We start from the raw sequence: 15,284 nt of genomic DNA on the forward strand, positions 1-15,284 counted from the left end.
TTTTATTTCCTTATTAATTCGTTTACTACTCGAGAAACTACTATATCTGCAATTACCAAAAGGCGATTTAATCTTTAAGATTTGAAATATAAAAGCAAAGCTTCAAAGGGACGAGAATTAGATTGTAATAAGATTAATTGAATTCTCCGATTGAACGTACAACGAACAGCTGCTAAAAAGGGAACGTAAACGCGTATAGTAAGATCAAAGTAGTAAACACGTTTGATTGTTGGTCATTTTGATTTCATGTTTACACGATACTGCTTGCTACATCCTGAGCTAGACAACAACCGTATACGGTTTCCGCGTGTCCGCAGGTGGTATGAGTTTTGAAACATCGTAATAGGATTCCTTGTTACGACTCATGTAACATAAAGGACTTATGTGGATACTCACCTGACGTGGAAACAGGGATGAAAAGCTGCCGGATTATCCTGCGGCGAGAACTTGGGCAGAGTACCATGAAGAAGAGCCAGACGTACCACCAACAGTACACCAAACTGCGAACAAAAAAAAATCCTTTAACAATTTTTGCGTGTTTAATTGTTTCGAGTAACGCGTATTTACTTTACAATTTTTTCTCCTTTCGTCTACGTTCAAAACACATAGATCGTAGTAAAGTTGTTCGAATATTTCTATAAAAAGTTAACTTCGATATAATAATTTTTTTTTTTTTTTTATCGTAGACGAATCTTCGAGCGACATCAATGTCACACTAATATCAAAGAGTGATAACTCCATTCTGTATTCGTGCGTATCTACTTATATCAATCACTGCAGTCCTCGTTAAAGTTAGAACCAGGATCGAATGAAATATTCAATGTTTACCGATTTTATAGATCCGATTACGCTATCGATTTAATCTCGTCCGAATTTTCAACGAATTGTTTCTCCAAGATTTACGCCGCCCTAAAACGCGAACCTTTTGCCTGCCGTTTACGCGACTCGAAAGATGAATGAGAGTAAAACAAAAGGGAATCCAGATTGCGGAAGTGCTACTTACTAGCCTTTTCTGGAGGAGGCTCTCGACTCGCGGCTCAATGACTCGCTACACTGCTAGAAGCATTGGAAGGTTTCATTCGCTAGCTTGGAAAACGGAAAACAGGAAAAGCCTCGATTTAAAAATCTTACGCGGAAATACACTACCCGACTTAGTTGCGTGCTTCGTGATTCTCAATTTATACCAAGTACTGAAACTTGTTTAAAAATGAAAGCTGACCCGAGGCTTTTGTACCAGAGTGTATGTGCAATATATAACAATATAACGTTGCAAAGAAGTTTTTTCTGTACTTTAACTGAAATATCGTTGATATTACGCATCTCGGTTCTATCGCATTGCAATTACGAGTCGCAGATTTACGGTAGCACCACGCTGAAAACTTAATCTCGTTAACGTACAACTTCGCACAAGAATTACCATTGAGAGGATAAATCAAATTTACAATCGTACTAGAAGCATTTGATCATACACGTATATCTATCTTTCCTTTAAACATCTCCGTCTCTACCGTAAATATCTCGTAGCCAAAAATCGATCTTCCATCGCAATACGTCAAAATATAGCGGATAACATTCCGATCGGATGCCAATGGTATAGAACGAGACGTCGTCATGGCGTTTACGTAGTAGAACGACACACGCGTTCTTTGGTCGCATTTCTGTCACGTCCGGCGCCAGTTCGCTATTCCGATAGCCAGGCCAACCCATCCTCTTCGATGGAGATCGCTCTTTACGCCTTACCCTCCAACTTCACCACGTAGACGGTTCCCATCAACCCTTTCTCTTTCTGTCTTCGCCAGAATCCTCCATCCTGCATGTCCGGCGTGTTCTTGGTATAGATAGAAAACGAGTGGATTCTAGAAGGGTTCTAGAGCCGGACAATGTCTGCCAATCCAAGGTATTCATATTCTTCTCCGATCAACGAAGCCGCCGTTACGTACGTGTACTCGATACACGTCCCACGTCGACGTTTCCATGTCGAACAACTCTCGTTCCACGTCACCCCTCGTTTCGTTGGCCACTGACGTCTTCGTCCTTGGACACACCGGGAATATATCGTGTTACGTCGCCAAGGGGCTCGCTGACCCACGCCACGAACGCCAGGAACGAGACAGAAATTCAATTTCGGTAAATATCCGACGCGCGCGGAACGTCGCTGGACCGCGTTCCCGCCGGAATTCCCTCTTGTTAGTCTTCCGGGAATGCCTGGGGTGGTATTATAACCTCTCCCTGCACACCCGGGAATATATTTCTCACGAGACCAACGCGCTCCGTCGTGTATTTTTATGTTCCATCGATTCCCGTTTTATTTTTCCTTCTGCTATGATAAAATTTGGTGTGACGATTGGATGATATCTTCCCATTGCGCGATGAAAAAGACATAAAGTGGAAATCAAATATCGTTTAGAAATACGTTATATTATATAATTATATTGTACGTAACGGAGAGACGATAAACGTATGGAATTAATTGTTTATCAAAAGTTTTAGAGCTGTCTATTTCTTCTCTATGATGTAGGTACCAAGATACTCGTTTCGTTCCAAGGAACAGCAACGTGATTTTCGAAAATAATTTTATGGCAAGCGAGTAATTGGAACGTGAGAGGCTATTTTCCATTCGAAAGAATTTCATTCGACGATCGTAACACCTATAACGCTGCTTTCATTCTCTTCAAGTATTGTTTATTGCCTGTTCGTTAAAGGCGCGCCTCAGGCTCACACGCGAGGGTATCTAACGAGTCTGCTGATTAATCTTCCTTTGCGTTCGGTGAAAACTAATCAGCACGCGTATTTTTAGAGCCACTTGGACCTTGTTGGACGTTCGGTCGAATTTAACAAGGCTAGAATCGTCCAAGCTTCGAATTCGAACGTTCCGTCTCGACGATCGGAGACAGGATCACTCGACGGTCAAATCGATCACGTCCGCAGTCATTCATAGAGGATTCGTAGATCGTGGATCGTTTGGTGTTTCAAATGGCGAACCTTGTGCCGATAGTCGGAGGCAAGAAACGTACGATTTCTCCCTATAGTCGGAGAGAACATTCGGTTAACTGTTAATGGACCAGCGATCAGGACTCCGCTTCTCTCTCCCACGAATACATTATTCAAGATTAATTTGGATAACAAAGCGCAACGTTATACGCCGAACACCGTACACGTACGCACAAAGTTCCTGATTACACGTGTAATTAATTTTCCTGTGAGAACTATCAAAGGTATGTTGCGGCTTTCGTAAACGCGTCATCGCGTTCCTAGATCTTCTATCGAGCATTCTATTTTGGAATCTGTTAATTAAACGTTTCTATTGTTTGCAAACGAAAGCAGTTTACAGCCACGTTAACTCGGTTACGCGGAATTATAATTACGTCCACAGCCTTAAGATAATACAAAGCATAGAGCTAAGATTTAAGCGACAAACCAATTGAGTAACAATAGACATACTCGTATAGAACCAGTCAACAGCGAACATCTCTAATGCATTGTGTTATCGATTACGACTGTTACCGTTGTAGAGAATCATGCGTTCCGTTCTAACCGAATGTAAATACCGTTCGACCAAAGCCAATATGTACCTGTACGCGTATCGATAATTGTTGATGCACCGAACTTATTGAACGAAGAATTTAATTACGAGTGACGACACTCGAGTTCTTTGACTTCTCAACGTTTCCACGCGACTTTTTTGAGTAAAGTAAAAGATGCTTATATTCATATATGATATACATTTTATCACTGAGACCAAATAAAGCAAGTTCGTACGTATATTTTGATTCAACTTGACCAAATTGATAGAGAATTTTTGTTTATATATTTTGATTTGCAAACTGTAATTCTGGTGCATCTGGTACGTATACTTAGCTTTTATTAACACTAGAACTACCACCACCATTGGTTTTACAATTTTATTTTAAAATTCCTACTTAATGTTATATTTTTTCCCACAATGATGTAATGATTTTCGCAACGATAACTAAAAGAATAATGTAATGAATTTTTTTTTTTGTTTTTATGTATTCAAACTCAAAATAATTTTATATCGAGGCTAATTATACCAATACCAGTCAAACATGACTGGTGCTTGTCAAAGTGTAAAAGGGTCCTGCAACCTGTTTATGGAATCCTAATTAACCAGTTTCCTCGTTTTGTACAACTTCCCACGCCTTTTTAAAATTCTTATTGCGTATCATTCGATATGATGACATCAGTTATCAGGAAAATTCCGAATCGATCGCTAGATGCTAACACTAGAAATACTACACCAGTGAAAATTACTGATTCTACAATTTTATAAATGTGTCAACCCTCGTTTAGGGATCATAGTCGCAGATTGATTAATAATACCAAAAATGCACTACGTAACATGGAATTCCTTCTTTAAGAAAGTAATAAATCAATAAATATAAAAATATTCTATTATTACGTATTTTTTAAAGACATTTTTTCATTTTCTTTTTCAAAGACATTTAAAGACAGTCATTTTCACTGCTTTTGGTAGAAATAGCTTCGTGTTAACTATCGGTAGTTTTAGTGTTAAGAATACAACGAATTTTATACTTTGCAAACTGACGATGAAAATCTACCACCGCTTTGCTATTTTAAAGGTCGAGGACTTGATCGTTGGTTCCACAAGTATAACTTATTTCTTTGAAATACCAAAGAATTTTTCTACCGCTACAAACACAACACTAGCGTCAAACAAGTCATTTTTATATTTACACTGTTCTTTGCTTTCTGAAAACTCTTATTAAATTTTCTCTATTTTTAATTGCACTAAATTCTTGCAATTCCTGTTGCTCTTTATAAAACGTATAACTAATAGACAATATTTAAACGATAAGAATCTAATTTCCGTACAAGATGAAGAACTTGAAAAAATTTCTACGAAGATAGCTCGAAACGATATATCGCTCTCGGATCACCAAACACCCCTATAACACGAAATCCACCCAGGGGTCTACCTCATAAAGATCAGCAAATTTTACGTCCTTGAAATTCAGTGTTGCTGAGGGGAAGAAGAACGTCGAGTAACCCTGTCGGAAAGAACATACCTTCAGACGCGTAAGTGGCAATAGGTGGCAGAAAGGAAGAGGACGGAAAGCCAGTGAAGTGCGTACGGGAGATCCTCCACGAGGGTTGTGACCGCACGCCTCCCTGATTTCTTCGCATAAATTAGCATAACTCGGAATCCCGTTTGGTAGAACTACGCGCTGTGCGTACACAAGACTTTCCATCGGTTCGGCAATACTTGGTACACGTCCATAACCTCGTGGATACGGTACAAATCACGCGAATTACGAGAAGAGTCGAAACACGGACAAAGATTTAAAAACAACGTGCGTCGCTCTTAGATTCTAGAAAAAATCGCTCGTTAGTTTGATATCGTTGTTGTCTAAAACTTTCAACGCGATACTTACTCAAACACTGCGCAAGTTTAACTAATTACAAGCAGAAGAAATATTAGAAATCAATTACTCTTTCCTATTTACTAACGAATACTTCCATAGAAGTTACAATTTTAAAAACGTTCTCGTGGAAAGACAAGTCTGTTAGAGAATACAGAAGAGAAAGAAAAGGCAAGTTGATAAATGGCATCTGTGCAATCATAACTACCCCGTTGCTACACCACCTCTCTGTCTCGTATTTCATCGTAAGTCCTCGAAAGCCACGATCGCTTTACGTCAGGCTGGAACAGCCTAAGTAGTTTCCGTGGGTTGGCCAACACAATTCGAGGGAAGCGAGTTTATCTTACGCGATCGTAAAAGTGAACTCTCGGCATCGTCGAGTATATCTGCGTTAACGATCGTTAAACTTACTTAAGCCGACGAGACGCTGCTAACATCTCGGCGGTTTGACGATAAAAACTGAAGATATCGGTCGTTAAATATTAACGATGCGGACCCGAGTGCGTTCGCGAATACCGCAAAACGCATTTTCCAGTCTTATCGATGGTTCAGACCACTTGTCTCGTCTCCAATTATATATCTTTGAGTCTTGCGTTGCTACTTTACTATTTCAAATGTGTACAACTATGACAAATACACACACTGTGCGTGTTGTGTAACAAATTTTGGAATTTCATTGCAAGTATCACGAAACGTGGCTAGTTTGAACCAAATCTGATATACAAGATATTTAGTGCAGGTGTATAGAGGTCAGGGGTATTTGAACAGTCAATTAGCCATTACACAAATGGATAATTCCATGTAAACGATGGTATAAATTTGCCGCAGAACGCCCCGAACCCCACCGATATCGATCTCAGCCGGTGTTGCGTTTCAATTTCATTATTGCCCTCTCTGCTATGGTCAGGAATTTCCTGAACGATGTCTCGAAGCACAAGGTGAACGAGTTCGTGAAACAAGATAAATGGATAGACGCGGATACGTAGAGACCATGCACGATCTCTTTATTCGTTCTTGTCCGACACGAGTTTAGACATTGCGGGTAATACGATAACGACATAGCCATTGAGTAAAATACGCGCGTCCCTTGCTCGTCGGGAAATCATGCAGGGCTTCCACGCACGAGTGACTACGTGCGACACGTTAAGAGGATTCGATTCTATTCCCTGTATGGTATTCGTGGCTGCGCGATGGGGCTTATTGCCATGTCTTTCTCTTGTTGTCATCGGAGAAGCTGGTTGACTTGTCCATTTGATAGCTATGAAATCTGATTTCAATAGGCGAGTAACCGTGTTAAAAGTGACATGACTGGCGACGATTGTGGGCTTCTCGAGTCTCGCATTTGCCATACTTTTGTCTCTAATATTTCTAGACGTAGGTTTCTTACGATTTCCTGACCGTAATAATCGACTTCAAATTTTATCGATAACATTTAGGTTCAGGCTTTGAGAATATCGATATATAATTGTCAATCCTAGAACCCTTCGATCATTATCTTCTATCTGCACGAACAGTACGTAATTAATCGTCCCTATAATAATCAATAACTGTCATACTTAGGAACAGAAACGTGTTTTTAATCTAATTTAATTTCGAGGATACATATTGAACTCACCGAAACAAGCAGCACCGCAGCCCGACGAGAAAAGTGTCTCGAATCGTCGTTCCATCTGGCCTCGAAAATAGACCTGAAACGAAGAAACAAAGCATTCAGCGAACTTGGTCGTTATCGTGGAAAAAACTCCAACCATGTCGTCGTTCCGTGATCCAATCGACATCAGCCAAATACTTTTCATCGCTCCTTATCTTTCCTCTATTTCGGAAATTACGTTTAATCGATCCAAGCGTCTTCCTTTTAGTTAAAGTTTCGAGTAACTCATGAATTTAGCGGCCCTCATTTGCGTGCCTCGAAGCGCAGTTATTCAAATACGCTGGCCCCGCATAATCCGTTGTAAACAGTTAATCCGATTTCCCTATTTTACGGTCGAGCATCGGATTGTCTTTGTTTAACTCCGATAGCCAGAGTCCTCCATTAACGCAAATCTTGCGCATATAAATCCTATTCTCCGAATGTATGCAAAGGAGGATCCACGATATTCGTATTACATATTGCATACGGTGTCGCGCCATTTTTATATTTTATCGTCCAACGCAATTTTATTCACGCTCGTCCCTACTCGTTCCTTATCCGGCTTTTAACACTTTGACTGCCACGTTGGTCATATACGACCGGACACGGTTTCTCCTGTGACGCCACGGTGGTGTCATCAATGGATGACCGAAGCGCTTGAACTTCTTACAATTGTAAAAATTGTATGAAAATTAAGAGTTAGGTTATCGAGTTAGGAAGATGATACATTTACACTGTACATGTGAATGTGTGTGCAAGCGTCAGAGAGCGTCCAGGCCTTAGTTGGGACAAAAGACGATTGGCAGTCGTTTAGAAGCATCTGAAAGAGTCGGTTGACAACAAGCGTGCGTGCGAGTAGGTTTACGAGGTCTTCAGAGTATAAGATATATGTATAACCGTTGTGTGCTGAATAAAGTAAATTATTTGTATTTCCGAATCCCTGCTATATCTTTACAGTTATTTTGAATATAACCGATAAATGGAAGATACTTTGGAATAAGAAGAACATCAACAAAAAGACAATGAGAATGAATCTTGCGTCTAGCGGTGCACTGTGTTTGCATCCATATCTTTGAGGGGTAATCTACGAATATTATTATAAACACACCTTAGAAAATAATTGTAAATGCTGCTTTATAATCATATAATCGAAGTTGTAAGTGTGCACATACCTTACTATTATATATAGAATGAGCAAATACCGTTTACTAGTATCTTCTACACGTTCCAACAATATATTCTGGACGTTTTGCTTGCGACGAAATAACGAATGCGAATGGTTTGTTGAAATAGACGAAGCCTTGCTATAATATGTCGCCATCAACTGTTACCAAGGCGCCACCAATAAGATAAACGGTCCATTGGGGAAGAACGTTGTCCTACATCGTCAATTTATTATTATTCTGCCATTATATACCTTGAATAATAAAAATACTCCCGTGGCGTCCTCGGCGAAACGTGTAATTTCGGCGTGCCAGTCAAAGTGTTAATAGTTCTCAGGAAAAATTCAGACATGTCATTAAAGTAAAAGAAGTCCTCGTCTTTGATTTGACCTACAAATACACAAAAGTAGCATTGTTTCGCAAAAGGAATACGATCAAATTCAGACGCACCGATCGATAATTATATCGGAAATTGTAGGATGAAGCGAGGCATCGTTCGTCCTTCTGCGAATCTCGATGCAGCGATGGCTTTCGAGCTTTTCGATTCTCAGAAAAGCGAGGGTCTAAGTCGAAGCTACGCCGTATTATCCTACCGGCATGAAATCCACCCTCGGCTCACTGCAATTCTCGTTATAAACGAAGAAATCGTGGGTTGAGAAGTGGCAAAGGGTCGCGTAAAGTCGCGCAAGCTACGAGCTAGATACAATGTTACTTCTTATTTCAGGATTTATCGACGTGAGTTACGTGTCGCGTTTCCAAACTGGTCGGCGGGCGTGAGACTTAAACGCTTACCTCTTGATTGAATGCCAGGAGCGACAAAGGTCGTAAAGAAGGTTTAGAGGCAAAACAGTAATGCCGGTTTCCTTGGCAAGCATCGACAGCGCCCCCAAGCACACGCTGCTCCACACGTAAGCCGTCTGCTGCCTGGAACACGAAACGAGAAAAAATTTCATTTGATGCGTTTAGGATAGAATCCGGTCGTTAAGATGGAATTGTGTAACAGGAAGTTCCACAGTGACCATCAAAGTTTCCTCGTATAGAAAGTTGAGCGCTTTAATGTAAAATTCGAAAGCGAAGCTACAGCCTCGATCCAGCTTAAAAATACATTCGAAATATCGTTATATTAAACGTACGAAAATTTTCAATTTTCGTTTTGTCCCTTTGACGGGGTAACAAAGTGACGGAGAATTCAGAGCGAACGATTGAAAAGTTCTTGCATTTCTGACATCGAATACAGGAAATAGAATTAAAAATTATATTAAATGATTGATTTACGTGCGATGACTAGATTCTCAGTGTCTATGCACTCATGGAGAATTTAAAGGACTAAAAATACCCAAAGCAAAGCACTCGTTCTATTGTAATAATATGTAGCGAATGAAAGAAATTGTTGATTAGATTGCATTTATTTACTTATATTCGTAAGAACATAGATTTACGTGAATACTTGCAATCTAATAATGAATTTAACTTAGGTAGGTCTTTCGTTCGATAACTCTGGAAGAAAAAGTCCAACTTTAATTCTAATTTCGTGTCTTAATGGAATTTTTATTGTAATTATGATTATCTCCGTTAGTTTCGTGCCTCTCTGATATTTAATCCTGAAAAACAATCGACACGGATATCTCATAACTTATTAACAATATTCTAAACTTGTATGAACATCCATAGGCTAATAATGCCATTTAAAACACGATATTTATATAGTTGTATTTAATTTGCCTCAGATTCTCGCGCAGAACGCTGCAAAAGAATTAAAATATCGGTATATAACGAGAGAATTGATAGAAAGATAAAAAAAGAACTGGTTTCCTGGATAATATTATTAAACGATGAACCACTGTTTGATCGGGTATACAATGTTTATTCCTCTATTTCTCTCAATTTCAAATAGCAGCGGTTAACTCTCGCTGAAATGGAGAGTACACAATGCGCAACTGAGGTACCTTTTAATTCCATTTGTTATATACCGTAGTTAATCACTATGTTTTATTGCATTATGTTAACCAGAAACGTGAGTTTTCAGTTAATTTTCAAAACTCGTATACAACAATGCGCCTAAATGTTTAAAATGTATCAAATGTATAAATAAATACCAAAATGTTTAAAAGGAATTCTCGACCTCAGAAAGTTCATATAATTAATTCATCAAAATTTGATCGATTGAATATTTTAATGTATTGCAGTTTACAAATTACACATACGTAATTTTCTAAAATATTCTGTTCTTCGATTAGCGTGATTAAATTCATTAGCATAATGATTGCGCGTGGTTTACGTAAATAGCGAATTACCTAGCAGTGGGTACCGCGATAGTAATTATCAAAAATATTTACTCCATCCTTTCTTTTGTTCCTGTTTTCGATGTCTAATAACAACTTATCCTACAAGCCAAGAATACGTAATAACACGTCCAACAAAGAAAACTTATATACAGGAGGATTTGCGCTTTGTTTGGGTAAACACTGGTTGGGTGGTGGCAGTAGACTAAGCTTCTGCTTACATATTTTGTCTCTTCGTATACTTTATATGGATAAGGCGACGTTTGCAGTATGGCTGCAAACAACTTATGGTTCGAGCCACTCTAAGACTACTAGATAAACGAATCAAACAAACAAAGCCCGTGTCGAAATACTTGCTGGTGATTTTCTCATAGAGTTATTAAAATTTCAAAAATATGACAGCTTAGATTCACACGATATTTTAATATAATTTATTTTATCTTTTTAATACACCTTGTTTCAAATTTCGTATTCACATTATTTACTAAAATTTTTATTGTCAGGCGGTCGGATTTGGACCCCGCAGGAAACTTAGCCGAATCACGCTGGGCGACGAACGTGTTAAGCAAGAAAGAGGAAACGATTGTTACTGTTCGTTAAACCTTGGAAATTATGCATTGCGTGTCGAAACACATGCACAGAGTATGTGTATACAACATTAATTTTGTAGATAACGTCGAATTACGTTTTGTTCGTGAGAAGTTCCCCGAAAGAAGAACGTCTTCGATATTACACCATCTTTGTTATAAATGTAAATTATGCTTCGCCTACACTTTTTTCAAATTTGTGCACATTACAATCTGTATTATTATATTACTACCGTGATCACTGTTAAATGAAAAATTCATCTCGATGGTATTAATGAAAAAAATAAGCTGCTCTACCAAATACACCGATCGTACTTTGACTTTGCTCCTTCGACCTGATTAATGCGAGAAAAAGACACATCGTCAGATAACAGTCAGATTCGAAACGTGACAAAACCAAATGAATGTAATAAGAAGCACAAAAGTTGCAGAAACGGTGGCTCGTATTTAAAGATTCTTCCACGAGACGCGAAATTTAGAACGCGACTTTCTAGAACCACTATTAAAAAATTTACTTAGCGGTCTGGAGGGCCGATCTAAATGAAACGAGAGTTGAAAAACGTCCAAATTAAAAGATCGCTCGCGGAGTTAATAACGCATTTCTGGGAAAAATTAACGAGGATCATTATAAGGTATAATAAACTTAAGCTATCTTTGAATCATGGCACCGCAAGGAACAATTATATTCATTCTTCGCGAGATACATTTAGATTGCATTGTGGCTGGCCGGACGATCGTTGGAAAGTAGGAAAAAATATAGACGAAGGAAAGGTGGCGAAACGCCTCGTAATTCGATACGTACGACGAATAATGAAACCCCGTTGCGGAAAAACGATCCCATGTTAAATTTGGATTTAAATCCATACCTTCTGTCGATATTTTTGCGAAATTAATAGTCGTAACATCGTAATTTCTCTCCGACTAACCTGAACTCGAACTGAAATATCGCGATATAAACCCTTAAGGAATTTAAACGTTCGAAAAAATTTCATTTCGCCTGCTTTCATCGAGATAATTCGAATTTGCATTTAAATTGCAAAAGAGAAGAACGACCGGCAAAAATATCATACTCGAAGAAGGATTATTCGAAAGTACAAAGAAAAGAGGTAAAGATATACGAATGTGAAAGCGGCAGAGATTAAACGATACATATATTTCCTTTGAAAATAAGAAAAACAGCATACGTAACGCTCGGTCTTGCTACGTACAACTAATCAGAAAGATGTTTCGACCTTTACTCGAGGTAAATTGTTATTAAGAAAGTTCGTGACTTGTCATTGTAAAGTGACAGCTCCTCCCTGGAATGTTACCTTTCAAGCCAGAGTAGAGGAAAGTTAAAGATATATCGTCGATAACAATGGCGTTGAGAAACTCGTCGGTCGTTTCTTTTCTTCCTTCTGTTTCCTTTTTTCATCTTACTGGAAGAAGCTACAGTTCGCCGAGAACTATTTCAACTTCTTGAAATTAAATTAGGATATCTTTGAAGCGCGGCGTCGTCATGCAAACTTCGAAAAGGTCGGATAGCAAAGCAGCAGAGGAGGTTCTGAACGAATGTGAAAGATAATTTTGTTTTTAACGGAACGAGGGGCAAGGGGAATAGAAAAAAGTGAGAAAGAAACGAGAAAGTGACAATAAAGGGATATATATATATCGATAGTAGCAATTACGCGTTCGAGAAGTTTGGAAATACACATTTTCCTCCGCCGAAACGAAATTGAAATTCACCAGATCCAGATAGCTTCCTCTTCTCGCATTTCACGGTAAATTAAACGATCATTTAAATTCTCTCTCTCGTTTACACTTTTCATCGGTTCAATTCGCATTTATTCATTTCGCTCCATATCTCGGACTGGAATTGTTATTACAATCATTCTCCATGTTCAGGTGAAATACTCTTAAAATTCAATGGTTCTCGTGTTTCAAGCTTTTAATGCGTTATATTTTTGGATCGGAGAAGTTAAACGTAAAAATGAAACTTAGTTCGTACTGCGCACCAGTGTCCTGTTAAAGTTCGCAGAACTCGCTTTACTATGACATTTCCTATACTTTGTCAACTATTTTTATTCTGTACCGTCTACTCGCAAGACTTATTTGGAATAACGACTAAGAAGATAATAAATACATTTATTATCTGTTAGCTAAAACGAATAAATCTTTCATAGGATCGTTCGAAGAATTTGATAAAGAAGATTTGGAAAGACGTTTGACACGGACGAACACATATGGTAATTGTTGCTAATTGACGCAAATAGATATTCGAGAGAATAAACTTCTATCTCGCCTAACAAACGAAACAAAGTGAAATTAGATGAGCAAAATACCAAAGGAACAACGAACAAGCGAACAACAAATTGGAATAAAATTTTATTGCCAGTCCTGTCGAGCAACTCGATGTCAAACGAAATCGACAATTCGTACGTACTACATCGTTTACGACTCATTCGCGTTATCAAATTATTTAACGTTAACAACACTGTCTAACGAACGAATAGGTCGACTTCCATCCAAATCCCTTCCAATCTACCTAAAGAAAGAAACATCTGGTTCTTCGGCTAGGTACACTCAAGTTTCAGCAACGAATGGTCTAAAAGCGAAATGGCACCAGATTTCGAAGGATGGGGTTAACGCGGAACAAGCTCGCCAGAAGGTAAAAGCGCAAACCATGGGGTGGTAAAAACGGCGAGAACGTCCAGAGCAGAGCGACGCGGCATTTCTTACAATTTACATCAAAGCTCGGTAAGTAAGATTAATGAACGGTTGTCGTAACGAGGCGGAGTGCCGAGTTCCGTCTGAGACGGCAAAAACAGTATGGTCGTATGCTCGCGCCTGAAAACGGAGGATTACGCGCAGAAATTATTACTTATTGGATATTCGGCCGGTAATTATCACCGTGGAAAGAAATTGAAATGGAAAGAACAACGGCGTTTCATAAATTGTAAGTTCGATTAAAGGAACGAATGACCAAACGAGATAACAATTTAAACGGGAGAAAGGTCGTTGATCTTATGATTTATCGGACCATGCTCTGTGTTCAAAAATAGATTCATCGGGCTAATGAATGCAGCTGTTCGTTGAAACTTCGACTTGAAATGGGCGGTTCTTTCTTCGAGGGGATTGGTGAACTGCTTAATTGTGAGTGATTTAAAAGCTCCGCTCGGATCGTTGATGTTTGACGAATAGCTTAATAATTCGAATTTTTTAACGACGATAGACGTTTTATCGCATGAACACGTATAATTCGATCGTATTAAAGTTATTACGTTTTTAAAGATCAAAGATCAGTGTAGAAGGATTTTGCTCAAAGTTATTTATTTTAAGTCGAATGGAACAGATCAAGATTGCACGAGAATCGGAGCATCGTATATTAAGGATTCGTATCGAACGTACGTATAAATGTTTCTTGGAATTATCTTGCGCATTTTGTAAAATATTCAAGATATTATGTTCGCATATATACGTATATAGGACTGAAGTACATACACATAGGGTAAATAATGTAGTCATACGACATCGTGTATTAATTTTATGCAAAGTGAACTATTTTCCTATACTTGAGGAGAAAAGCTAGTTAATATACATATCGGAAGCCTTGAGAGCAAAAGTAGTTTAACCCCAATACTCAAGAAGCTGAGTAATTCGCTATCTAAAATAGATGCGATCACAAAATATTCATTGCACGACTGATTCCGTTAAGTTATCTGACGCTGATTTCAACACCACGAATCCCTCGATTCTCATACGACTAGATCAATACAGTTTATTGGAATAAATTAACGCTATAAACTCATGATCAATTTAGAAAAAAAACGTAGCTTAGTTCACTTTTCCTCTTCATGCTTTAAACATCCGTCTGTCACATCGAACTTCCATCAAATTTCTATCGCAACTATCAGTTACTATGTATTTTTGTGCATTTATGGAAAGTTTAGTTACAAGAACGCATAGAATATACATAGTATGCAAAAATATGTAAAATATCCGAAGTAATATAGATTAGTCGTTAGAATATTTAGGTCGTGAAACGTTAGTACGTGTATCTTTGCTCGGGTTCCACTTTTTTTACTGTGCCTGTAAAAAGGCGACCTTGCATAAACATACTCGTAGCTATTGGGTTGACAACTAAATGATTACTAAATGACTCAATTGCCAAGCCAATAGTACATTTCGCGATTAAATTGCTCCAAGCTTGCGTAAATATTTTATTCTCAAACGCAGTCCAA

At 38.5% G+C, this 15,284-nt stretch overlaps 1 protein-coding gene across 3 annotated transcripts in view; it reads right to left on the bottom strand.

Moving 5' to 3' along the window:
- LOC139998278 (protein O-mannosyl-transferase TMTC1) overlaps positions 1-15,284 on the bottom strand; it is a 284,183-nt gene that overhangs the window by 107,974 nt on the left and 160,925 nt on the right. For all 3 annotated transcript variants that reach the window (XM_072022734.1, XM_072022725.1, XM_072022744.1), the window contains exons 4-6: positions 8,988-9,119; positions 7,018-7,090; positions 397-500 (exon numbers count right to left, since the gene is read on the bottom strand). In XM_072022734.1, the coding sequence (XP_071878835.1) occupies positions 397-500; positions 7,018-7,090; positions 8,988-9,119 (309 nt within the window). The remainder of the gene's footprint in view (positions 1-396; positions 501-7,017; positions 7,091-8,987; positions 9,120-15,284) is intronic.

The sequence above is a fragment of the Bombus fervidus genome, chromosome 1, assembly GCF_041682495.2.
Source record: "Bombus fervidus isolate BK054 chromosome 1, iyBomFerv1, whole genome shotgun sequence".
Taxonomy (NCBI): domain Eukaryota; kingdom Metazoa; phylum Arthropoda; class Insecta; order Hymenoptera; family Apidae; genus Bombus; species Bombus fervidus.